This window comes from Haliaeetus albicilla, chromosome 22, assembly GCF_947461875.1.
Source record: "Haliaeetus albicilla chromosome 22, bHalAlb1.1, whole genome shotgun sequence".
NCBI classification, from domain to species: Eukaryota; Metazoa; Chordata; class Aves; order Accipitriformes; family Accipitridae; genus Haliaeetus; species Haliaeetus albicilla.
In genome coordinates, this window is record NC_091504.1 from 20,073,073 (window position 1) to 20,099,998 (window position 26,926).

The following is a 26,926-nucleotide window of genomic DNA, read 5'->3' on the forward strand; positions in this document are numbered from 1 at the left end:
CGTGTGACTGTTTCCCCATCTAGAGATTATGCTTAACTGGGGCTGTATTAGTTAACATTTGTATAGCTCTTTGAAAAAGGAAAATGTTTGAGGCTTTAAATCCTGCCAGTGGGAACAGATCAACAAGATTTCTAGCCCTTCTGAAAAATTAAAGCTTTTGCCAATTAAGCTGGCAAACGCATGGATGTGAATCTAAAAACCTCTCGAGACCAAGACCGAAGACTCCTGAGAACAGCCTCTCCTGGCTGCTCCTCGCACTCCTCCCGCTCACCCGTGTCAGAAATACATCAAGTAACCAAGCTATAAGCCTTTCAGCAGACACATAGTTGAAACATAAGTAGGCTACAGATGTAACTGCAGCGGAGCTACCCCTTTGGACATTTAAATGGACACCATTAATGTACAGGTAATGTCTTCTCCTAGATCACTTGAACTGGTATTGCAAAAATGTTATGGTAAAGCATAATTTCCTTTAATTTTGCAATTAGCCCTGTAATTTGAGTTGCAGCTTTGATGCCACAAGCTATCAATGATCTCCATACGCATATCCATACCAGCATATGCATTGCCTATGCCTGGGGGATGTCTACTGCTTCAGGGGTTAAATCACTGCTTCTGAGTCTGCTCTGGGCTGCACCTCTGCTGAAGGTGTGAGGTTACATCCTCCTGGATGCCTCCGGGCTTTGAGTGCAAAATTTTATGCAACACAAAGCAATCTGCACACCCCATCCATACACCCTTTTCAGGCAGATTTGCACCTTTGCAGGCTGCGCTGATGATCAGCAGCAGCACCAAGACAAAGACCCTGACAATAACCACGACTTGGCAAAGGGGAAGGGCACTGCCCGTTCATTGCACGCACGCTTGGAGAGGGACACGGGCTTCTCTGGAGTCATGCAAGCTGCAAGAAAACGATGTGGGGCAGTGGCAAAGCAGGTCAACACCACGATGATGGATGGCGAAGCAAATCACTCCGTAACTGAACATCCCCTTCCCTTCCAGGCTTAACTTCCACCCTGGGCTGTCCCCACTGACTTTGGTTCAGCCATGCACAGCTCTTGGTGGTTCACCTGCAGAAAACAAACACGCAGTATCTGCCTGGTGTGTCTCCATCTGCTTGGGATGCAGCCCTGCCCGGTCCCTTGGAGCGGTGTTGTCGGAGATGTGCAGCACGGACACTGCTCCGCAGGCCCTGGGAGGGAGCGTTCACCCGCTTCTGCAGCGTGTTCGCCTCCAGTGTGTGGATGAAGGTGTTAAGGATACACTAGGAAGGATAAAAACAATGCGTGTGCAAGTCCAGAAAGCACATGAGGTTTTATTCACATGCCCAGCCCTTGGCTAGACATGGACAAGGGAAGACGCCCACATTGTTGCATGAATTGTGAAAACAAGAAGCCACTAACCACCCTCGTGTGCGTGCAGCGGCACAGATGGATGAACACAACAGGTATGCGTGTCATGATGCACATGTGCCCAAGCAGAGGCAGCCAAAGTGAAGCCAAGGGGCACTTGGGCAGCAGTTTCTGGTGAAGCCATTTATCCCGCGGGCTCGGACCTCGGTGTGCGCCCAGCACTGCCTCCATGGAGAGACACGGCAAAACGCCTGTCAGAGCCCAGCGGAGGGTGACACTGGGTACACGGGAGTTTGGAGATGCCACCTCAAAGCTCTGCTGTCCGACCAACCCATGCAACCTGAAATAAGTCACTTGGTGTCCCCGTGGGAGTGGGAATAACCCCGACATCGCTCCTCGCTGTGCAGCTGAGCCAGGGCTGGGGTGCAGCCTGGAGGGACTGCCCCATCCTCCCCACGCACACTAACCCTGGGACGGGTCCAGCTCACGGAGCCAGGGGCCCCTTCTTCACCCTTCCCCAGTCCCCAGTGGAACAATTTACCTTTCGGAGCAAGTCCAAGATATTAATTAAGATAAATCTACCTCAATTTTGAGATTCTCTTATCATGTAATTTATCAAAATTATGTTAATTATTTCTGTAGGGCAGCAAAATTATTACCTCTTCCGTGTCTGATTTGTATTAATATTCATAATTTAATAATTCAGCATCCAAGCCATCTGGTTTGGGGAGCCACGCTCCTTCCCCTCCCTCTGCCAGAGCCAAAACACTCCCGCCTCCCTGCTCCTGCCCCCGTCCAGGCAGACCCCGACGGCTCCCAACCAAAACCGTGCCACCGGCTCCTGTCAGCATCGGCGTCGGCATCCCCCTCGGTCCCGCCGAGGCTGCCGTGGCAGGGTCCCGATCCCCCAGGGAGGGGGAGCAGCCCCTTCCCCTGCGCTGGGCTGCGCCTCTGTCACCGGCACTGTCTCAGCCCGGCAGGTGAGCACAGCTGAATTGACATTTTCCACACTTTGTGATTTTTACACTGTAATTTGACATAATTAATGCCTACATTACTGCTGATAATTTAGCTAGTTAATTAAACTCGGAGGAGATAATTAAGGAGAGGCTACTGCTTGGACTGCTAATTGTTTTTGTCATTATTTTAGGGGCCCGACAGCTGCCGGCTGAGTCATCCTCCCCATCAGCTGATGGCCGCACGTGACCGGTGCCGTGGGCACCGGGGCTCCGGGTGCCCGGCGAAGCGGCCGAGGGCTGCCGGCGGCTCGACCCGCCGTGGCCTGGCCGGGAGCCAGCATCTGCCAGCGCTGCGCCGGGCAGATGGCGAGCGGGGGCCCCGCAAAAAAACGCACGGCTCCGGCCGAGGGCGAGTGCCCCCCCCCCGGTTTGGGGCTTGGAAGAGAAATGGAGAGATGGCGAGAGGCGTTTGCCGAGGAAGAATCGAGCGGCGGACGGGAAAGCGGCGTCGAGCGTGCCGGGGAGGGCAGAGAGCGAGGATGCTCGGGTCGTAGGTCCATGAAACGCCCCAGGCGCCGTCAGCTCGTGCTGCAAAGGGGATCCCGGCACGCTTTGGAGCTCACGTGGAAGCAGGGACACCGGCCACCCAGCCGGCCAGCGAGCAGAGTCAAGACCTGCAATTCCCCATGCAGCAGTGCCAAGTGCTCGCTCTGGCTCTGGGGAAAGCCCATCTGCCTGCTATCCCCAGGGCAGACAGGGGAAGGAGGGCAGCAGGGGGTCCCTTGTCCCCATGCGGGTGGCTTCCCTCTCACCCCCACCGCATTCAACCCAGCCCCGGCTGCCCCGTGCTGTGCTGCTGCAGCACGCGCCTTCTCCTCCTCGGGTGCTCTGGCTTCATCTTTAACTGTGGATAAATCCGAACACTTACTGAAAGCAAAAGCAGATGGGTGACGGACCCATCTGGTCCCTGAAGAGAAAAGCGCAGCGTTGGAGCCGAGTCCCTGCTCCTCACCGCGTTTCTTGTCTCGTGGAGCCCTCTGCCAGCCTCCTCAGCGGGGTCCCACGCCATCGCCTGCAAGACTTCAACCAAACCCACAGCTCCTCTAAGCACCTGACCCTGGCACCAAGCTCAAAACGACTTCGTGCTTGTTGTCTCCTCCATGCCAGGCCACTTGTTCCACCATCCTGCTCAGCAAAGACATAAAATCGGGGTGGGAGCAGAGAAGCCCATACCCCACGGCTGGTCGGGAGCTGCAGGAGCACAGCACATCCCAGCCGTTCCCCCTCCCTCCCCGCAGCCCGGTGGGAGGAAGGCAGCTTGAGGCACAACCATCACCTTATTCCTGCTCCGTAGCAGCTGGAGAAGTCTTGTCTGGCCTTCCTGATGTGCAAAGCCCCCGCTGCCTCACCCAGCCCACCCAGCAGCACCCCCCCATGGCCCCTGACGGCCGACATCCCTCCCCACCATGGGCAGCCCTGCCAGGCTGTTCGCTGCCGGAGATTTCTTTCCACCCTCTGCCTCCTGGCGAGCTCAGTGCTCCGAGCTGGAGGCCGGCTTGACATCTCAATCCGGAGATTAGGACGGAGACTGGTCACTTCCCAGTTCTGGCGAACACCCTTCAAATAATTTGATTAATCATCTTAGCCCCACTCGGTGCAGTTGGCATCCTCCAGAATCAAAGCCTCTCCTGAAATGCTGTGTCAAAAACCCATAAAGCTGCTGTAAAGGTTCAACCAAGCATGGACCAAAGCAGAAGCCGGTACTCCAGAGGCTGTGCATTGCATTGGCTAAATACTCCCTCTAAATATCTCTACAGCTAGCAGTCAGAGACATATGAGATGTGTAACAAATTGCACAGGGACTGCTTTCCTTCTCTCACTGTTAGGAGGGGATTTTTTTTTTTTTCCTCCTGCATTCCTATTTATCACAACGCAAAAAAGAAACATGCCAAAAGGGTTTTATATTTTCACTTGGAACAACAACATTTGGACAGCCCCAAGGATAGCAATTGCAGTAATCATGAAAAAGTAATATTTTGCGCTTCTGTAGTCCCTTTCATCCAAGCATCTCACAGCACTTCGCAAACATTGGCCCTGATCGTGCGGGGGCCCATGCACATGGATCATCCTACACAGGAATTTATTCCGCTGGGTTCAGCAAATTAGGACTGCGGGGCTCTGCGGGGCTCTGGAGCTGTTCACCTCCATGCTCGCCGAGTCAGCTGCTCCATCAGCACTCACGAGTGCATCCTGAGGTATTTGTTGATATTTAAGTCTGAGCTCCTGGAGTCAGGGGATTGTGTTTCCATTTTTCAAACCTCTCTAGTTTGTCACCTTGGTGCAATCCCTACAACAGGAACCCTAAAAGCCCAAAAAGCAAAAGAAAAATAAGACAAACCAAATGTACTCTCTTTCCAGCGTGGTGCTTTTTTGCAGGCTCCTCCCTCTTTGGAGTCGTGCTTCAGGATTTCTGTATTTATTTTCACCAGAAGAGAGCAATTCCTGCACTCCAATACTCATAAAAGAATAAACCCAGCTGATCTCAAACTGCTCAGGGGAAACTATGGCAGGGAGAGCAATTTGCCAAAATCTGCAGCAGTGAAAAGAATAAACCTCAAATGTCCTTGTTCCTCGTGCCTCCCCCTGCCAGAAAGACAACCACAGTCCAAATAGTTGAGGGTTTGGTTGGACTTTCTGCTGTTATTGTTTTCTTGCTTAAAATCAAAAATTCTTGCTGTATCAAATGTCCCAACTCCCCCCCAGGGATGTGAGGTGAAGAGCCGCCATGAGCAGCACCTCTCCTTCACCCACTCATGCACCAGTGCCAAAGAGTGGCCAACGTTCAAGACAAAGCTCAAGCCACAGCCCTTTTGCAGGGCTCCTGGGGGTCATCCCCCCTCAAATGGAGACTTTCGGTGTCTCCCCTTTGCCCTTGGGCTTGACACCCCCATGGAGGACATACCACGGGTAACAAACCCTCCTGCCACGGCGAGGCAGCGGGACACAATCAGCATCCCCCACCCCACGAGGTTATTGCTATGAGCTCGGTTTCCTCTAACCATGAAGATGTGACCCCTTCCTCTCCGCACCCCAAGCCTGGCCTTCTTGGGTCACCAGATTCATCGCAAGCGTAGGGACGATGGTGGTTTTGCAAAGAGCCCTGGACGAGCCATTGGCAGCGCATCACCGGGACAGCTCAGCTGAGCGGGAAGCGTTGTCCCACGGAGGCGCCCAGACTTCATCCAGTGCTTCGCTGGGTGACCTGAAGGTGTTTGCGGCTACCCTGGGAAGTGTGGCCCGAGATGACCAGCTACCAACCAGGGCTGATGGCCCTTCAGGGCCATTTTCTGCTCCTGGGGGTACTTCCAGCGAACCATACAGCCTCTCTGCGCCCCAATTCCCTCCTCTGTGAGGAAGGACATACTTGACGCACTTGGAGATCTACGGCTGAGCAGCACAGCAGCCTGCAGTTAAAATCCAGCAGAATTTCAAACCACCCTTTAACCTCTCTTACTTCTCTGCTATCTTCCAGTGAAATGAATCTCATATCTGCCCAGTCCAGCGTCTTCGTCCCAACAGAGACAGCTTCAGCCTTGCCTTCCCTGACCCAGTTTTCCTCCAACACACTCGTGCAGGCACACGCGTGCGAGAAGAGCACCCTTAGCACTGGAGGGGAGCGAGACGCAAAGGAAGAGAATCAGGTGGAATGCGAGATAGCAAAAGCACAGGCATATCAGACGTCTTCAGGCAAGATAACATGATAAATAATCAATCAATCCCTACAAAATCCTTAAGTGCTTGATGTATCCTCCTGCAAATTGAATCACTTCTCCTACCAGGAAGTTCTCTCTTGTAAATAAATGAGAGCAGAAATGGCCCATATTGAAAAATAATGTTGTTAAAACCACTGATTAAGTTTTACACAAGCATATGAGAGCAAACTAAAAGGTTTTAGCTTTTTAATTTAAGAAATGAGGAATATGATATAATTTCAATTTGTGATGAGATAAGATGTTCTCGATATTGTGGCTTCAATTGGATTATATCCTAATGTACTTTTATAAAGTGTCAGGCTAGCTGCAGATTAAGGTATGTGTGTAATATTCTTTATTAACAATTTAATGGACTTGCTTTCACTCTATCCATCTTAATCAGTGTTTCCAGTCCACCTGGGAGATCTAGTTAGTGCAGAACCTGAAACTCCAACCTGATGAAAGAGGGAACTCAGTGATCCGTCAGTGTCAAAAACAAGAGGGAAGCACTGATAAAAGACTGTCGAGGATCATCTTTAACCTCCTGTCATCAGCACCACTCCAAAAGCTCTCAACAACCGCTCCTGGAGTCACTCAACGAGACATATGCCCTCCACAGATCCACATCCTTCCCCTGCCAGAATATTAAAGGGGCTTTTGGCAACAGGCAGGACTTCCCAGATCACAAAACGCAGTTGCCTGATCTCAAGGGACCTACTCCTATAATCCTATTTTACAGTCAAACGCCAGTGCAAGAGCAGCCTGGTTGTGTGGACTCTCCAGCGCTTGTCCATAGTCTCTGCTCTGGTGCTTAGACACTTCCATCTCATTTCCCTCTGAAATTTATTCATGACTAGTTTGTATCTGCATGTTCTGGTATCAACATTGGCCTTTAGCTTAACTAGCTCCTCTCCCTCCCTTGTGTTTATCTGCCTGTGCAATCACATGTCCTCTCAGCCTTCATTTTGTTAGGCTAAATAAGCAGTGCTTGTTTAGTCGGCTCTCATAGAGGGGCTGTCCGATACCTTCCCTGCTCTAATGACCCCTCTCTGCACCTCCTCCAGTTTTCCAGACCGTACAGAGTCCCACCATGCGCTTTTCTGTCTCTCCAGGAAATACCGTATCTCCAGACAGCTCCAAACACCCTTTTATTTAAGCAGCCGCTCCTCCCAGCTGGCTCCTGCTCTCCAAGCACCCACCTCTCCCACCCTTAGACACCCCAGAAGAGGTAAGTCCTCCACCCCAATCAAGGCCTTTCATGCTGCAGGTCTTGGTGAGAAATTGCTATTTCACACACAAGTCAACCCACCACGGGGTGACCGGGATGGCTCACGATATGCTGCACGAGATCTCATCGCAAGCCAGTACCGCGCCTCCCCCTTCCCTGCCGCTCGGACTGCCATGTGCATGCACAAACAGCGACTTGGTGCACGAAACCAGGAGCGGCAGCCTTGTAAATAATGGCCAATCAGGAAAAAAAAAATGTATATACATCTCATCTCCTTTAATTCCCTTGCAACGCGATGATTCTGCAAGGGTGGGTCGGTCGTAGCTGCAGGTGCTCCCGGACGGGGGAGGAGCACAAAAATGAAGTTGTTTGCGGCTTTTGATTCCATCCCTGGAATTATTTACAGCTGCAGGCAATATTAAACTATGTAGAGCAAGTGTCCTCATTTACATGCTAATTCATTTATACCCTCTGGATTGATTTCTCCAATTCATTTTCAGCCCACTAACTCTTCTGATATGAATTATATTATCACCTCCAGAACGGCAGCAGGGAAATGTGACGAAGCCACCCCAGCTCTTCTGATCTCTAATTGCCCTCGCTGTTCAGAGTCGGCGTGGCCAGCTGCAGCTTCGCCTCCCGGCTACCAGCACCCAGCTTTCTTCCATCTCCTGGAGAAAAACCAGCGGTGTGGCTTGGAGAGCGAATCATCCCACCTCCATCACTCGGTCCTATTCTGGGGAAGACCCAAGCGAGTGCACCTTGGGCTTGCTGCCTTTGGAAATCATTCCCTCATTCTGCCCAGGAGGAGGAACCACCTCATTTCAGAGAGCAAAACCAAAGTCCATCTGTGTTCTGCAGTGGGAAGTCCTGGAGCTGTAAGGAAACTGGATTAATCCTTGACTTCCCAAGGGCCTTTCTGAGGCTTCTCAGCTTTTCACAGCAGCCTCACACCATACCTGGCAGACACAACACATCCCCAGTTCTCCCTGCCTTGGGAATGAAGTACTCACTGGTAGAAAGGACACAGTGCCCAGGGGAAGGAGAAGAGTGGGGAAGTCTGTCCATAGGTAGCAGCAGCTGGAAGCAGTAGCGCTTTTCTCCCATCACTGGCACTGATGGATGAATGAGGTTTAGGTATCCTTTTCCAGGAGGCATATCCAAATGCATTGGCTTGCCTCTCTGGAAGACCTGGTTGAGGTCTGCCAAGGTAACAGTGGAGAAAGGAACCGTCTCCTGCACTGACTCTACTTACGCAGAAGGGTGAGTCTCCAGGACACCAGCTGGACACAAACGAGGGGAGAGAAGCCATCAGCAAATGGAGGAGGGCACCTGCAGCGATGCAGGGTGCAGTGCAGGGCTGCCCACCTCCCCATCTCCCTTAAAATAGCTGTGAAGTTGTGCAGAAGGTTAAACCTCAGCTTCCCTAATGGGGTGGATTTCATCAGCCAAATATCTCATTGACTAACCATGACACCATTTTCAGTCCTGGACCAAATACACAGGCCAGATTTTGCTCAGAAAGTCCATTAAAATCCTAGCCCTCTGCAGAACAGGCCTTTCACTGTTATTCCTTATGATGTTTCAGTATTTGATTTCTTGTTTTTTAAAAATATTTTTTTTTTTTTTTTTTTTTACAAACATTGACAAAATAAAGAAACATTGGACTTAATATAACTCTGTGTTTCAGGACTGTTTGTCCCTTGATCTGTGGCATGGGTTGATGCCCCTTTAGCAGAGGACATCTTCTGCTCTCTGACTCAGTGTTTCAGCATGGACTTCATTGCTGGTTTATGAGCGAATTCAAAATAAGGGATTGGGATTGGGATATTCTCACTCTGCAGAGCACTTGCACATGCTCCCTCCCTGCAGCCAGGTTCGGGTGTATCAGTCCTCTAGCAGGGGCAAATCCACCTCCTTGAGCTTGAACAAATTGTGGCAGGACACCTCTTTGTACGTCCTTCAGAGACTATATCAATGCTTTATAGGCACCCGTTAATCAAGGTGCAAACCCAACTCCAGTACCCGTGCGAGTCAGCAGCTGAGGAACCGATCAAGAAGAAGATGCTCAGCTGGACAAAATGTCTGAATCTTGACCACCGCGGTCCATGCTGGTCAGACACTTCCCTTTCCCTTTGGGCCAAAATCTCATTCAGCACAGAAACCCAACTTGTGGGATAGACACCAACACTGTGGTACGTATAGACACATCCAAATTGGATAAACACACATGGAATTCAGTATTTTAAAGACTTCCAGAAGCCCTTCTACAGCCTAACTCCTTCCTTGCTCTCATACCCAGCATCGTGTTTGAACAACACATAGCCGGGCAGACACGCAAGAGGGACCAAAAGGTCCAGGACTGTTGGAAGTTAAATGGGACCACTTCCCCTCCAAAATCCTGAGCAAAATGAAAGCTGTAGGGAAATTAATAATTTTTTCCTGGCTGGCAGGGAAAGGACAGCTCTTTGTCCTGATTTACACCATCTGAAACAATTAACTTGTGAAAGCCGAGATACTGTTCCCCTTGGCATCCAGTGTTTATTATGCTTCAGACCATTTCAAATGAGCACTTGAAAAGGAGAGGGAGCCCCTCTGCCTCCTGATCACTGGAGGGAGGGAGAAAGTTGTCCTAAATGGAACAACAGACTGTCCCTTCTTAATGCCACTTCAAAGCTCCTCGGACAGGAAAATTGATAATTGCATCAAGTACAGTTTTTCTAAACTTCATCATTTAGTGCTGAAAACTGGGCTATTGAATTCATATAGTTCTTTGATCAAGACCAGTTAATTAAGTTATTCCCTTGATATGACTCTTATCACTTTAGTGCCAGACCTACATCACACTTACGCAATTCACATACTGGCTTTGATATGCATCGTATAAGCTTCCCAGACCATGATCACTGGGGTTCTGTAGATTCGCTGCTACCTTACCAGTTTCACCAATAGGATGGGCTATAGGTCAGCTATTAAAAGAGAGTTTGTGCAGCCCAGAAGTCTCCTGGACAAACTCTAACAGGGGAAGTTACACATGGACTGCAACTAGACCAGTGATTTCTTCCAGACCTTGTAATTTTAAGTTACAAACTCTCAGTGCCTCCCCTGTCTCCTTTTTGAAATACATCCTGCATTACTGATAAAAACTATGCAGCTAAGTATTTATTTTACCCTCATCAGCAAGACAATTGAACTTGATCTATCGTTTTGCTATTCTATTGCAACGACATCACACTTACAGTAAGAAAAGACGGTAAAATTGAGTGTGAATTCTGAAATACAGCACACCCTTCACTGCACTAAGTCACAGGCATCTCTGTTTAAGCAGATTTTCCCTGATTTCCCCCACCCATTCCCCTCCCACGCCCCCTAGATCATCTTCTGCCCTGGCCACCCCTCACAGAGGCTGTCCTATGGCCTCTCCTTGCCCCAGTGAATGGTTTCTCTACCCCGTGCAGCTTTCGGTGACTCCTGTCATTCCTTCCCACCCGATACCTCCTGACCCTTCATCTTCACAGCCCTCCTCCAGCTGCCCTCAGTTTCTGACCAACCATCCAGGGGCTCTTTCAGCAAATCCTCCTCCTCCACGCTTCTGCTTTCCACAAGAGAGTGACAAGCTCCAATTTAGGTCTCCACAGTTTCTCTTGGGCTTATCCCCTTAAACCGGATTAGCTAACGTCTTAATGCCAGTGACACCAGTCACAGCTCACCATCTGATCCTGCCTTTCAGGATTTGCTGCATCTATGCACTTTCCATTGCTAAACTAGATCCTGTGATCTTTCCTCCCAAGTCCTCCAACTCCCCGTCACCATCACCCTGCCACCATGGCTTGCTAGTTATACTTTTCATATTTAGGAGATGCCCAGATCTCCTCCTCCTTTCCTCACCCGACACCTCCAGGGTCTGAACTCTTCCACCTCACTGGCAGCCTTTGTGCTTTCCCTGTTTTGATACCTACAAGTTTCTCTTCCAGACTGTCTCCTTCCCTTTCAGATACAGCACCCCTGGAAAACTCATGGCACCCCTTCCTTGGGCCTCCTTTTTCTTCAGTATCAGATACAAAATCTTGATGCAAACAATTCAAGGCCTCGTTTTCACTCACCTGACCCGTTCCCATATTGAACCCGCCTGTGGTCTCCACCCCACCAGTTTGGCAAGGCCCAGCCCCAACACCCCTGTCCTCTGGACTTTGTCCACTCTTCCCACCTCAGAGCTTCCTTCTCCACTGCCTTTTACACACAAACCAGCCCACATGGTGACTCCTCTTGCCTCTTAAACCTCCTTTACAGACCCACACCCTTCCCAAGCCTGCTGTTCATGCACTCCTTCGTTCTCCATCCATCTCCATCGCAAGGTGGAGCCCAGGAAAACAAGTATTACAGGGCAAGGACCAGCCCGCTGCTCCTGAGGAGGTTCTGTACCTGGCACTCACTCACGACCAAGGGAAGAGATGGTGTGAGCTGCAACTTTCCATCATGGTCCTTCCTTGCTGGGATGTGATGGAGGAACCATTGATAGCAGCGTGGAGGAAAGGTAGGCAATGGTGGGCTCCAGCTCCTGGCCCGCTCACTCTCATCGTGCTTCTGGGTGCTCCCCAGCATCCCCACCACGGCTCGCTCCAGTTCCCAGCTCACTGCATGATGCAAAAAAAAGTCACGTTCTCTTTATCGATCAGGCTGTCCCTCCCTGCACATGTTCCCTTTGTCCCCCCCTAAAATAAAACCCCAGCTGAGAAGAGTCACCAGCTGGAGTTTAATTTCAGACTCCAAGGCGTATCTGGAGCCAATTTGCAATGCGCTTACTCCAAAAATCGCCCTCCCCTGTGACGCTTGACAGCTCCAGACCACAGTCCTGCTCTCAGCTCCGAAGGAAAAATGTTTTAATTTGTCACAAACCAATTATAGCGTCTCATCTATCCCTGAATTACTCATCTTGGCTACAGTCTAGGACAAAGGGCCCCTCTGAGAGGAGATTAGACATGGATATTAACAAGAGAAAAAGTGTCCACTGTCTCACCTTGCTGGGGATGCAGCTTCCAACGAGACAGGAAAAGGAAACCCCTCCTGACTGACAGCCAGAGGGAGGGCTCCCATCCCACAACAAATCCCTCGTTTCACGCGGAAGAATAGTCACGACAAACTCTGTATTCAAATAATATTCATGCATGGCAGATAACAGAGTCACGGCTGGCAGAGCTGCAACATGAATATAAATAACCTTCGCTCCCTTGGTTGCTGCCGCAGACGCTTTGCCACTGTGCCGGAGTGTGGGTGAAGGGGCTGTCAGTGTCGTGCACAGGGTGTGGGGGTGTGGGGGTGCTCCAGGGGATGCAACTGCTTCGTCTGAGCTCCATGTGCCACCCCTCTAACGAAGCCCCTTTCCCTCGAGCCCTGCACGAGGCTGGAATGCCCTCCCAGGGACTCCCAGCAAAGGGGTCCTCTCCAGCCACCTCCTCTCACCCCAGCTGCCAGGCATACTTGCTGCTTTCACAGGGCACACCAGCATCCCTCCGAGTTCTTGCTTTGGACCAAACCTAGTTTCGCAGGCCCCAAGTACCTCCATATCAGTGCTCCTTCCTTCCCTTCGCAACCCCATGCTGGCCTCAGGCATCACCCTTCACCCCAACAGCCAAGGACTGGAGCATCACCTTCAATGCCAAGACACAGCCCTCAGGATGCTTTTGGTCTGTCCTGTCTCCTGAGCAGCCTGGGTACCATTTCATCCAGCTGGAAACGGGAGGTGAACACTCGAAAGCGGCACCCAAAGCTCTCATAGGCAAGAGGCGCTTTGCATTTACTGTCGTGACTGTGACAAGCCCCAGTCACTTAGCTCAGCAGTAGGGACAAAAAGCTGCAGGCAGAGCTGGCCTCTCAGTCAGCAGGATAAACTGGATGGGTTGCTGCTCCATCTGAAGTTGACTCGAGGCATCCGAGGGCAGCCACGATGCTCCCTTCCTCCCCGTGCCTACTGCAGATCAGCTTCTTCCTTGGATGAAGAGGGAGATGATGAAAGCCAATTTCCCTTTGTGCTCATGGCGAATAATTTGGAGAATTCCCCTTGTTTACTCAGAACTGTTAATGATGCGTCAGAAATTACCTCCGAGATTGTAATTAAAGAAAACGGCAGAAGAGAGAGACACACACACACACTGCCTAATCACAGCTTCATCTGCAAGTCTTGAAGTGCTGGAGCAGACAGCAGCCTCCCCATCACCCCAAGCCTGCAGAAGGACCCCCGCCAAAGCCTCCTAAATAGCAGAGGCTCAGGGGTGCAGCCCCCAGGCCCTGTACAGCCCCCCACGCTCCTCTTAGCTACAAAGAAAGCAGTGGCAGCATTCCCGGTATCCAGGAGCTGGCGAGGCCATGAACCCAACTGGAGGCCATCAGGAAATGAGCAGGAAGCTCAGCCCCCTTAAAACCATTTTGGAAGTGGAGCAGCTGACCTAGAAGAGTAATTAAGCTCTCAGTCATCACCAAAATGCAGACACCCACATGTGTACAGCAACATATCAGTCAACCCCCTGCTAGCCTGACCTTGGGGCTCAGGGGCTGGAGCAGAGCACAAACAGTTCTTTCCTGCAGAGAATGGAGAGGAATTCGATTCCTGTTCGGTTACAGGAGGGTGCCTGGATTGACTAATTACTCAAGGGTGACCGCTATGGACAGGCAGCCGAGGGCTGGTTTCCCAACACCTCCCTCCCCACTCAGTCCCAAGGCCAAATCCTCCCACTTTGCCTCCTGGAGCACTTCCATGGGGTGAACAGAGCTGCTTGCACCGGGAGAGCAAATGGGGGTCAGGCGGGGGAATCGGCTCAGCTGAAAGCAGCCGGCTGGAAAAAAGCCATTCCCTTTCTCCACCTTAGCCAACAGCTTAGTTCATCTAGGGCTCATTTGAAGCCTTGGATTAGGAGAGTGGTGGAAATGCAAATCCTTTGAGTCCCAAATTCAAGGTAGAGGAAGGAGGAACAAGCTGGGTTGTCCTCATGTTCACGATCAGCAGTTGTCTGGGCGTGCAGGAGCTGTGGGGCTGCGGCAGGCTCTACGGGGCTTGGTACTAGTAGACCCTGGCCACAACCAGACAGCACTCCATTTCTACAGAAAAGAGTTTGGGTCTCTGGGCAGGATGCATTTGGATCACTACTCCACTATTTATCCGCTCATCTTTGGTGTAGAAAATAACTGAAGTCAGTCTTGAAGTCAGCCTCACACCAGCGCATAACCTCCCGTTCCCGGTAGCATGGCGAGGAAGGCTGGGGCCCTGTCTCCACTCTCGTTCGCAATATTTCTCTACCTAGAGACCATGTAAACCTTTTAAACCCACACAGCATTTCCAGGTGAGCCTCATATCCCCTAGACCACGGTTATCATCTCCCCAACAGACTCCAGATGGGAGAAGCAGCAGAGTTTTCCCTTCAAAACCTCATCTTGCAGGCAGGTAAGCACGTATCTAGCAGGTGTAACGAGTGCCTGCTTTCTGGCAGCAGTTGGCGTTCTCACTAAAGCAAACCCTACGGCAGGTCAAACGACGCGCGCATTGCCACTGCAGGGCCCCCGGGGTTGTTGCTTAAGCATCTTTTGATCACATTCCTGCATAGACACATCTCTTGCCTGCCTTCGAGGTGGGCAAAGGTTAAACTGCACTGTGCCTCCTGGAGAGGGAAGGATTGGATGAGTTTGGACAATGCTGCCACCCCCAAATACATACAGCCTAAACTTATCGAGGTTGGAGAATCTCAGCCTGAAAAGATGAAAGCCCAGCAATAATAACAGCCTGGGATAGCTGTAGGAGGGGGACCCACTTATTAGCAAGGGTATTTCTCTCCTTTGGCAGAGGTGGTTTCAGCTCCCTCCCTCTCAGCCGGCAACCCACACAGGCAGGTTTAATTCTGGGGATTTGCTGCTAACGCCCAAGTCTGGAAGAGGGGCTCTCCTTCCTCCCTGCATGTTTACACACATCCCCAGGAAAGAAAGAGCTTCCTGACAAGCAGACCTGGATGGCAAGGCACAGCACACCAGCCCCTGTGGTCAGCACGTCTCCCAAAAACAGCTCGTCTTCCCCTCTGGGCGAGCATGGGCCAACACGGAGCAGAGTGTGGCGACAGTGCTTCCATCAGCGTTTTACCTGATGAAATTGCGTTTCAGCCATTTGGGTCACCAATGCCACATACAACTACGGCAGAACAAGCTCTGCCTCACATCTCCCCCAGCCTGCTGGCTAGGCTGGGATCTCACAAGGCTTGGGGACGTTTGTGATGCTAAAGCAGCAAGGGGGAAAATACACTTACCTGAGAGCCAGGGGGAGTTTGACATGTAAACGAAATCACTGAGAAACCCCTTGGCACTGCTGCTCTCCCAGGACCTGCAGCTGGTCTGCGAGCTCTGGGCAGGGGACCCTCTCCATCACAGGTACGCCAAGCTCCTGCTACCACTCACAGCTCCGGAGAGGGATCGTCACTGCTCACAGCAACCCGGGCAGCCCACACCCAGTAACCCACATCCAAACTCGCACTGGGACTCCGAGATTTGCTCCAGCAATTCTTTATTGGAAAAAAGCGTAGGCAGGTACAGGGTGCCCCACTACATGTACGCACATGGCACACACTGTGGGCACCAGGAACCCCCTCGGGCATTTGGTACCTCACCGAGCACACCCCTGCGGTGCCCGGGGCGGGCTGCTTGGGACAGAGAGTCCCACTGCCACCTCGTGGGTAAGGGACGCATCGCCTCTGCTTCACCACAGGGCACAGCGGGCAGCAAACCTCCTCCGTGCAAAATCCCAGGCCCTGCTGGAGAACAGGACCCAGAGAAACCTCAAAGTACCTGGCTTGGAGGGAGGAGGGAAGTCCACACATACCGGAGCTAGAGGCATCATGAATTAATCTGATCTTTCCCTGTCTGTCTCCATTCCTGCTCCCCAGGTTGACGGGGAAGAGAGGATGCTGCCACGCAGGGCAAGTATCTGGCTGCAGTCACTGGACCGAGGGAAGAGTAGAGAGACTCGCTGCCGACAGCCCAGGACCTGCTCTTACTCTCCTGGTCTCACCAAGGTGAACCGCAGCACCCCTTGAGGGCGCTGGCTGTCCAGGGACAGAGCCTCAGGAATTGAAATGTTGGTCCCATGCAGAAGACTCATGGGTGAGGCAAAACCATTAATTCCCTTCTGCTCCCAGTTAGCACCAGGTTGTTAAAAGAAGACTTCTGTTCATTTTCAGCAGGATCGGCCACAGACAATGAAAACCCTGCTTTGCTGTGCAGTCAGAGAAATAAGGAAGCTACGAATCTCCCCCATAGAGGGAATGAAGCAGTGAGCAACCCTCATGGCTTTGAGAAAACAGCCTACAGCAACTCCCAAAAGGAGATCTGGAAATAGAGCACTATTGCTGAAACCGCTCTGGGTCTAGGACATCCCACTCCATAGATACAGAGGTGGTTCTTCTCCCTGCCTCACCCCAGCTGTGGGGCCTGCAGCTCCAGTTTGCATTGGTGTAATAACAGGGAGACCCTCGACCTCTCTTGTCCCATAGCACCTCCCTCTCTGCATCTCTGATCCTGGCCAAAGAGCCACAGCACATGCAGAGAAGGAGGAAGGGAGGCAGAATGGCCCTTTTGCAGACCAGCGCAGCGTCCTTGGTGCAGCCCTGGCTGAGATGAGTGGGGCACCGTGGGGCGACATGCAGTGCCATGCTCCTGCATTCAGGACTGGAATGACCCGAGCAGTGGATGGGCAAATTGAGCTCTGCCCTCCTGAGCTGCCAACGAGGCTGAAGCCAGCACTGAGCTAGATCCAAAGAAGGAAAACAATCTTAAAAGTCCATCTTCTGCGAAAAGTATCCTTGGGCCCCATACCAGGGCCAGAGGGGATTCACACTGTCCCTTTGGTCCGCAAACCTGCAGTCTCCATGTCAGGGAGCAGAGAAGCCTCATCACAGTCCGGCATGGCTCCAAGAAAGCAGCAGTGAGGAAGGAACATACCTTTGATAGCCCTCTCTGGGCCACTGGGCAAAGGAACATCACTCCTGAGCCTTACTCTTATTTTTCTGCTTCCATATTTTGGACAAGCGGAACTTGTTCTTCTTCTTCTCTGGCTCCCGGCTCTCAAGAGATCCATCTGCAGGAGAGGGAGCAGACACAGAGCAGGTTGAGACCCGCAGCCCCAGTGCCACCCAGTGCAGCTTCGTAAGAGTAGGAAGGGCCCTTACCCAACCTCTGGATCATGTCTGCCAACATCTGGTCCTCCTCTTGCTCTCTGTAATGGAACCGCATGGCATTAGAAAACTTTGCTGTTTCATAAGATGGTAGACACTGAAAACCATGCAAAGACTACTGTTATTCCCCCAGTCAGAAATGAGCAACCTCCATAGCATGCTCTGAGAAGGGTGCAGGAAAAAAAAAACCAAACAAAACAGCTAGAGGAGTCCTAGACACTAGCAAATTGCAGCTGGTTCCCTTGAAAGCAAGGGCCTGTGCGAGGATTTCCAGACCATGGCAGTCCAGCACTGCAACAGGGAGGCCCTTCCCCCAGCTGGCTTATGAATCATTGAGTTCTCTGAGTTGTGAGACAACACCATACTGGAGGAGATGAGTAAAGGTTGAGACACCAGGAGCCTGGGGTGCTGTAGAGGTACTCTCATCGTAATCAGGGACAAACATGCTGCTATCTCCTCAGGCCTGGGCAAGACCAGAGCCAAAAGCCTGGGCATTGCTAGAATCTTTGAACTGGAGTCAGTGCCCTTAGGTCAAGAAATGGAGGCTGCTCACAGCAACAGGAGGCACAAATCCAGCTACTTAACACAGCAGTCTTCCTTTGAACTTGGGGAGGATCCAACTCTCAGCTACAGCTGTTCCTTCACTTTCTGCAGCAGACGAACACATTCCTGGCTTCTTGTTCCCAGAGTCCTCCTGCAGCTCCCATGCTGCCTCCATCCTTGCCATCTCCAGCCTCTCCCTCTCTTCCCCCTGCCTTCTACATTTTCACAGCCCTTGTCCTCAGAGCAGCATTAGCTTGAGAGCACTGAACACGGCTGCGGTCCTGATCTCAGTTTCTAACAGCTGCCAAGGAATCAATGGCAGCAGCATTTAGGACAAGATGGTTGGTGACAGGTCACCACCCACCTCTCATGGAGCACAAGTCTGGATTACCACCATTCATCCACCTCTACAGCCTGGGCAGCAGAGGAAGTACGATGGAAATCATCCCTGCTGTTGGTTCATCTCCCACCATCTGAGGGCCCTCACCTGAGTCTGTCCTCATCCAGGCACTCCACAATACTATTCCGATCATTGACCGTGTTTACGTATGACTCCAGCAGCTCCTTCTCTCGCTTCTTCTCCATGGGTGACTTCAGTTCCTCTGCACAAGACAAGGGAAGCCCATGTCACAGCTATAGGCGAGTACCTCCCCGTCGTGACTCCTGCTTCCACCCTGCTCCAGCAAGTGCCTCTCACAGGCCCAAATTTTATTATCCTCATGCTCTGGGGCACATCTTACATCCCCTCAGAAAGCACAGGTGGGTTGGATATTACAGAGTCTGCACCTGACAGCTTGACAGCACAGTCAGGAGACACCCCGCAGTGAAACTGCAATCCCTGGCAGTGTCATTCAGATCTGAAGGACATCCCAGGTCTGACATGCAGAGTGGAGTGCTCCACACAGCCAGGGGCCAGCAGGACTCTCAGTGCAGCCGGTCCCTACCTGGCTTGCTCATGAGGTGTCTCAGCTCCATCTCAATGTTCCACTGCTGCTCCTCCAGCTTCTGCTGTTTCATCCTGGAAGGATCCACAGAAATGATGAGTTACTGCCCCTTCATGCCCCAGGTCTGGACCTTTCTTATATTGTGCTTATGCCTCATCTCTGCATTGCTGACCACCTGGGTATGGGTGGGTCGAGGGAAATCTTCATCATATTTGTAAGGTCTCCCTCCCCACAAACTCATCACAGACCCTGGGTGCTAATCAGTGCTCAAAGGCCTATCAGCTAATACATCAGGATGCTGGCGCTTCTCCCAGAGATATCCTCAAGCCCTCCTCATCCCACCAATTGGCACATTATTTTGGGGGGGCTGCCACACTTCCTCTCCTTTACTGCTTACTGCTCACAGGTAAAGTGCACAAGCAGACAGGTGAATTTCTAGTTGTACTTACTTGTACATCAGCTCTGATTCCTGTCTGAGCAGCAGCTGTTTCTCATGGATCAGTTTGAACCAATCCACCATGAGGGCATCCTCAGACTCATCTGCAAAGGAATCAAAGTGCAAGACCCCTTTAGAAGCTGCATCAGTTCAGTCACCCTGGCTCAAACACGCAATCACTTGAGAGAGAGCTGAGGATAACTTATATAAGCCACAGGCAACCTGAAGTGAAAACAGCTCATCTTTGGTACTCCTGGGTACAAGGGAAAGGATGCAGATCACTCCCTACAGATTCAGGGAAGCTGCTCACAGGTACTCTGATACATGGCACCCAGCTCATCTTCCATGTGGCCAGCTCAACTCTGCCATTCTGAATGAACTCACTAAGCCCTGTGAAACTGGAGCCAGCCATGACGGCCAGTCTGGCTTGGGATCCAAAAGCCAGATCAATAGCAGCCTTCCACTCCCAAAACTCCCTGATCCTCAGCCAAATACACACAAGATATTGCTCAACCAATAGGTTAGGAAATAGCCAGAGAGGGTTCAAAATTCCCAAGGCTTTATCTTGCTATACCAGGTACTTTTGGCAACCTGGTGTCTCACATGTAGCATGAGCTCCTAGAAATGGAGTGAAGAATGCCCAGGGGAAGGACATGAGCCTCGCACCTCCCCACCATAGCAGAGCTGGCCCCTGGTCTCCTTTACCTCCTTCACAGCCACGCAGCTGCTTCTCCAGATCTACTCCTTTCAATTCCAGCTCATCCAGCTGCTTCTCGATATCACACACCTTCTTCTGGATTTCCTCCTCAGGAAGGTAGTCTGGGTGCAGCTAGGAAAACAAACATAGGACCAAATACAGCTCAGTGCCCTCAGACTGCCTGCTGAGGTCACAGCCCCAATAAAGATGGGAAATGACATAAGGAGCCCAACTGCAGAGCCACGTCCTGGAAGGGCCAAGTCAGCAGAGATGCAGAGCTGGCTGCTCCTAACAGAGCAGTGGCCACTGCAATGTTACAGTGCTGTGATACATTCGCTGTGAGTGATAACATCTACTCACACTTGTCAATTCACAGACATTCTCCCTTCTTTGTTGTGGGACGCAATGTCTACCAGAATTTTGTTTGGCTTTGTCTTATTCCAGCTTCTATTGTCCCCCTGCATGGGAGATAACCGGCAGTCTATCTTGTCTCTGCCCCAGAACCTTTCACCCTTTCCCTGGGAATTCAAATAAACCCTCCCAATAAGACAAACTGAGATATGTCTTGGCAAGCACTCCAGCAGGATACCCAACAACCCCAGCCTGTTCCCCTTATACCTGGTTTCCAGCCATACCTTGGTTGGGGACACTGCTTCAGGGCTCTGGGTGCTTTTTGGAACAGAGGGTTTAACTGGAAGGGAGAAAAACAAAACCAAAGAATGCCACAACAAACTTTAAATAATTTTGTGGTGTGGGACAGTGCCTACACCACCAGAGAGCACAACAGGTCCCTGCCACCCAACAGAGGGCACTGATGACACACATGCATCGGCACGCCTGATAAGGTGAGAGATGTGTCCGCAGGAAACAGCACAGCCTGCTTTACTCCTCATGGCTGGACGCTCAGATACCCTCTGGTCACAGGGTGCTGCTTTCGTCCCCAGGGCACAGGCAGTAACCTAACTCAGGTGTGACTTACAGAATCATAGAATCATTTAGGTTGGAAAAGACCTTAAAGATCGAGTCCAACCATCAACGATGTCCACTAAACTATGTCCTGAAGTGCCTTGTCTATGTGCTTTTTGAATACCTCCAGGGATGGTGACTCAACCACTTCTCTGGGCAGCCTGTTCCAATGCCTAAACTGGGACCTTGCACCCGAGAATATTGACTTCCACGTTCATTCATTATCTTGTTAAAACTCAAAAGATATTTATTGTGGCAAAAGCCACCCCTTATTAAGCTTCCAAAGCACAGAACAAAAATACTGGGTTACTGTTGCAGGAAACACCGAGATATACTTAAAAATGCCCCTCTAGTGCTCTTGTACAAAGAAATATCAGTAAATACTGATGAAACAAAGATGGTCTAGGGGACCTTAGCATAGATCTCAGGAAACTAAGGTTCAATTCCTTCCACAAAACACTTCCTAAGTGAGAAGTCCCTTGTGCCCCACTACACAGCATTATTTAGGCCCTGGACACCTATTAAAATCAATTCTTAAGCAATGTGTATTTGTTCCACTGTGCCTCAGCTTCCTCTGCCCAACTGTCCTGCAAGGATAACTACAGAAGAGTGTGAGGTATTCGGATACCCAAGGGGCTGGGCTGGATAATTACCACAGAGAGAGAACAGAGGCGTACGTGGATGATGTGATAAGGAAGGAAAACTCTAGTATCAAAAGAGCATGGCTATAAGAAAGGCAGCAGTGGTGCAGGCTCAGCACACACAAGGAGAAAAACAGGAAAGACACACTAGGGGAGCCTCATGAGAATCTCTGGCAATTGGTGCTGACTCAAGGAAGAGCTCAAGGACAGGTCTCCAACTGCACAGCCCTTGCTCTGTTGCATTTTCTAGGAAGAGTGCAAAAGGAGAAGATGCTGGATGTAGCAATCAGCTGTGTTGTGCCTGCACTGCTGGCCTCTGTCAGGGTACTCTTCCCTCTGGATGCTACTGGTTTGCTGCCCTGTACAGTACCTGTGACTCACACTTCTCTTAAAGGTTCCTCCAAGAGGGATCAGGCCTGCCACGAGCAGTCTGCTGCTACTGCCTGAGCAACACCTCCCTCTCCCAGCACAGCCCTGCATCTCCAGGCTCCTTCTGAGTGATTTCTGCAGCACCTCCAGCCAAGGCAGAAAGCTGCACCACTGATCATGAGAAGACCAAGGTCACTGGAGGGGAACAGCTAGTAAAATGACACTCTCCTGACCAGCTCAGGGTCTGATATCCCCTGATATCCTCAAGTTCTGTCTTGACAGACACAGGATGGGTTGGCTGCTTGCCTGCAAACTGGAATAGGACAGTTGGCAAGAAAGCCTTAGAGCCTCCTTTCTCAATAGAAAACACTACCTACGCCAAAGAAAACAAATGATCTACAGAAATGCTCACCATCTACAGCCCCACACAACACACACAGGATTAAGGGCAGGAAGGGTAGCTGACTGTTCACAGCAGCTTTCTGAGTGCTGAGGTAAAGACATATACAGAGGAGCAACAAGTCTGTCCTTAATCCACAGGCTGCCAAGTGACAGCAGCAAGAGAACAGCCTTTCAGATGGCAGACTTGCACACACGTGAAAAATGATGGGAGACTGCTGGGAAAGTTTCCCATAGCGGGCACCCCCCAACATTAAGTCATTAAGCTTTAGAAAGATGGAAACTGGATTTAGAAACTGGATTAAGGGTAGGGACAAACTGGTCAGAACTGGTCAGGACATCTTTGAAAGTCCAAGAAGCAGCAGCCTTGGCATGGGTCCCGCCAGCTGGAGTCCCTGGCTGACAGTTCTCTGCATTCCTTTCATTTCCCAAAGCCATTCTACTGGCGAGGAACAGAGACATCAACTAGATCCCCATTCCCCAAATTAGGAGATGGTCCTCTTCATAGCCTTGAGCCTAAAGAATGACAGGGCAGTGACTTTGACAAATCCCTGTTTTAATTTCTTCCCTTCCCACTGAATTCTCTGGCCTGGCTGGTTCCTGCTTAGGCCAAGCTGGCTAATAAAATTAATGACACAGATATTTCCCCCATGACAACAGCCACAGGCTTAGCCACAGAAAACTCGGGGACACATCTCCCATACTGACCACTTAGGCTGTTCCCTGACAGTGCAGAGGAGAGAGTGCTTTTAAGCAGGCAGAAGAGACCTTACATGTGGCAGTGCTTTTCTTCAACTGGTTGCCCTCTTCCTCCTTCTTGGCAGAGCTCCCAGGGTCTTCCCAGCCTTGCTTTGAATTCTGACAGCTCCTGACAGGATGTGAGCTGGGGATCAACTTCTTCTTCATGAATCCACCAGATGAAGCTGGATTAAGAAGCACAGACAGGTTTTGGGTAAGAAATTTCAACCCTCATCTCATAAAAATCCCTTTACTGCCCAGCATCTCTGGCACTCACCACTAGCCACCTTCATTTCTAGTCCTAGTTCTCCTCTTTTGATGATAGCAAGGGGCACAAGCCCAAAGGAAACAGGGAGAAACCACCAATTACAAGGCCAGAGCACAAGAGAAGGGTGGAGGAGAAGAATAAACAGTTGGGAACCATCACCAAGATTTCTCACCATTACACATTCATGCAAGACAGAGTGAGCGAAATCTTGCTAGCTGTCTTGCAGAAGAAGGGCACCCTGTGACGACCAAGTCCCTCTCCTTGGGGAAGGACAGCTCTCTAAATAAAGGCACCACAGGGCCAAAGCAGGTGCAAAGAGCAAAAGTCCCTGAAAGCAAGGCACAGTCTCCACCAACATGTTCCTTACATGTGCCTTGCAGCACTAATGCCTGTCCCCTGCCCGACTAGCAAAAAGAAGGCAAAGCTTATATCTTTCATACCAGAGTCCTGCTTTCCTGATGGGACAACTAAGGGACTTGGCTTTGTCTCCTTGTGTGCTGGGCTCCCTGTTCCCACCTGGGAGTTATCAGTAGGTTTCTTAGAGCCACCTTGGTCTCTGCAAAGAAGAAAGACAAAGGTAGGAAACCATCCCTCTTGCAGAATGGTCCACAGGAAGAGTTCTGGACATCCTGGGCTGGACCTCCAGCTGGGATGGTCACATTTTTCTAATCAGAGTCCAGCGATTTGAAATATGCTTTCCCTCCCCAGAAATGAAAGCCTTTGCCTTTTCCATTAAATTGCTGAAAACAGAAGCATTAAAACACAGGAGCTCTTCCCTCCTTTGCACACACAGACCTGCAGCAACAGAGGTGCAAGCACAGACACCCCCATTCACTTGTCATGGAGAGCCACTGGCTCCAAGACACTTACTTGTTGGCTACAGGCTTCAACCGAGATCTCCACTCTGCTGGGCATTCAGACTTGTCTTCACCAACATTCACACTTCCTAGAGAAAGGAACACAGCAAGATAGTATCAGATCCAAGAAAAAGAAACAAGCCAGATTTGAGTCACAGGAGAATCTTAGGAGATAAGCCATGCACTAGGGTAGATACTATGATGTTATTGCAGCAAACTAGCACCAGTTCAACAAGTTTAACAAGGACAGATTCACATACAATAGGTAGTAAATAACTTTGGTGGCATTTAGCCCCTCTCAGCTCAAATGCTTTAAAACCTACGCAGCTACAGAAACAGAGCTGCAGTGTAAATGAACAGGCACGTTCAACAGCAATATAACACAAACAGCTCAGATCTCAGAGACCAAAGGATGGGGTAGGAAGGTGGAGAGACAAAAACCGCACAAGCTCACAGCAAACTGCAGACAGATACTGCTTCTGGCCCAAAAAAAAGACAGGCCATCTAGAAGTGGTTGAAACACTGGGAACCCCAGAACAGGATCCCTTGGCCCACTGCTCAGTCACCACAGTGGAAGCTCAGTTCAAAACGGACAAGGAGGCTGAGTGAGTCCGAGCTGCAATCACAAAATCATTCTGGGAAAGTCTACCTAAGCCTCTGAAATCCACCATGATCCCAACATTTGATGACAGCTAGTACAACTTCAAATACTTGGTGATCCTCAGAGAAGAAAAACTTGCCATGCTAGAGGGAGCAATTGCACAGGGACAAATGGAGGTGTGTTGAGCACCAGAACTCAGAAAACCCTTATGTGGACAGAAAGTATAGGAGTTACTGACACATTGATTGTACTGGTCCAAGAGAAAGGCATAGAGTTGGCATGCTGTGTCCAGGCAGAGCTGTATGTGCATCAGTCATCCTCACCTTTGACGCCTTTTGACTCTGGCTTGTGCACAGGGTCAACAGGTTTGCTGGCAGCCTGGCTCTTGGGCAGAGGGTCTGTAACCTTTTCCTGTTTTAGTGCTGTGTACCCTGTTTTGCTGGACTGTACTTTTGGAGCTGGACTCTGCCACTGAGAACTGCTGGGAGAAAACTTGCCACTGCAAAAAAAGAACAACTTAGTGAGTCTTTTTGAAAGGACAGACCTTTTTATTGGCCTCTGTTCCAAAGACATGTCTTTAAATCTCAGCCACAAAAGCAGTCAGGGAAAAGGGAAGAAAGATGCAGGGACTTTTCCAAGTTATTCCAAGGATCATCTTGTGAGAAAAAAGGGAAAGAGAAATAGTACTTACCTGCTGAACGCTGACAAGCCAGTGGAACTGAGTCCCCCTGGCCTGTTTGGAGAGGTGTTCGATCCAGCCAGAGCCTGTATAATATTGTTACGTGCCTGATCCTTCTCAGCATTCACTGGACTGACCTCAGTAGTTGTTCTGGCAGAGGCAGTTTTACCAGGGCCATGAGAAGTAGTGACTTGGGTTTTAGTGTCAGAGGTTTTATTGCTGGAGGACTCTAATGACCGCAAAAAATTTTCTCGGGCTTGCTGTGTTTTTGCTGTGGAGGTTGTCCAAAAAGGCACTGATGGGGTACCTTCATGGTGATCTGTTTTATTTCCCAACAGGGTACCTTTGCAGTCATCTGATTTATTTACAGCTGAACAGGACCATGGAGTATTTACACTTCTGAAGCCAGAGCTTCCAGAAGATGAAACAGATGGCTTGGTTGAATTAGCAAGGCCTTCCTGGCTGGGTTTCTTCAACACCTGCTCCGGTTTCTTGGGTTCTGCTGCTTTCTGGAATGCTCTGGCAGCAGTAGGGGCTGGGGTACTCTCAGGTTTGTTGCCGGTGCTGCGGAGACCAGAGATCTGGACATCGTCTGGCTGCTGGTGGCTGGTACAGATGAATGTACCGGGCTCGGGCCCAGCTTTGTAGCTTCCAGGAAGAAGCACGTTCCAACACTGCCTGCACCTGTGGATACAAAAGTCTCAGAAAACATCCTCCAGAGCACTGGGAGGCCATTGACACACAGCTGAGAGTGCAGGCACAATTCCACTGTCAGCACAGGGAGGGTGAAGGTAGCAGGCAGTGGAACAGACCCCATGTGCACATTCCTCGGGCACCAGAACAGAAGCTGCTGATAGCACAGCCTGAAGTAGGAAAGGTGTGGATGAAAACAGACCTGTGCAAAGAGTTTCCCCTATGCACAGGTCCAGAGCAGGCCCAAGTTGCCTCTACTCTGAAAAATACATCCCACACCACTCTCCCTCCAGTCCCAAATGAACCAGGCTGCCCCTCTGCGACCCACAGGCCTGTGCCCCCACTTTGAAAAGCTGTACCTGAAGCAGTTCCTGTGATAGAGCTTCCCATCAACCAAGTAGCGCTGCACCAGGTGCACATGGTTCCTACAGATCCCACAACTGCTGCTAGGGATATTCCCACTCTCTGCCAGGACCCTTTTCTGTGGGGAGAAGCAGTGGGTGAGCAGGCAGCACCATGGCCCTGCGTACAGCTGTGAATCCCCCAGGTAGGCGAGCGTTTGGCATGCACAGCCAGTTGGCCAGGACAGAGGAGTGATA

General features: G+C 50.7%; 1 protein-coding gene across 6 annotated transcripts in view; it reads right to left on the minus strand.

Annotated features, from left to right (window-relative positions):
- Positions 1–4,251: 4,251 nt before the first annotated feature.
- MICALL2 (MICAL like 2) overlaps positions 4,252–26,926 on the minus strand; it is a 36,931-nt gene continuing 14,256 nt past the window's right edge. For 4 of the 6 annotated variants that reach the window (XM_069810236.1, XM_069810238.1, XM_069810242.1 and 1 more), the window contains 13 exons: positions 26,687–26,808; positions 25,647–26,318; positions 25,279–25,454; positions 24,368–24,443; positions 23,938–24,053; positions 23,265–23,414; positions 20,752–20,807; positions 20,125–20,248; positions 19,433–19,523; positions 18,984–19,057; positions 18,527–18,641; positions 17,491–17,537; positions 15,814–17,399 (listed from right to left, as the gene is read on the minus strand). In XM_069810236.1, coding sequence (XP_069666337.1) covers positions 17,302–17,399; positions 17,491–17,537; positions 18,527–18,641; positions 18,984–19,057; positions 19,433–19,523; positions 20,125–20,248; positions 20,752–20,807; positions 23,265–23,414; positions 23,938–24,053; positions 24,368–24,443; positions 25,279–25,454; positions 25,647–26,318; positions 26,687–26,808 — 1,917 coding nt within the window. In that variant the 3' untranslated portion in view covers positions 15,814–17,301. Of the gene's footprint in view, positions 4,673–15,813; positions 17,400–17,490; positions 17,538–18,526; positions 18,642–18,983; positions 19,058–19,432; positions 19,524–20,124; positions 20,249–20,751; positions 20,808–23,264; positions 23,415–23,937; positions 24,054–24,367; positions 24,444–25,278; positions 25,455–25,646; positions 26,319–26,686; positions 26,809–26,926 lie in introns of those variants that run through there. The other 2 variants (XM_069810237.1, XM_069810241.1) reach the window with 2 other exon arrangements.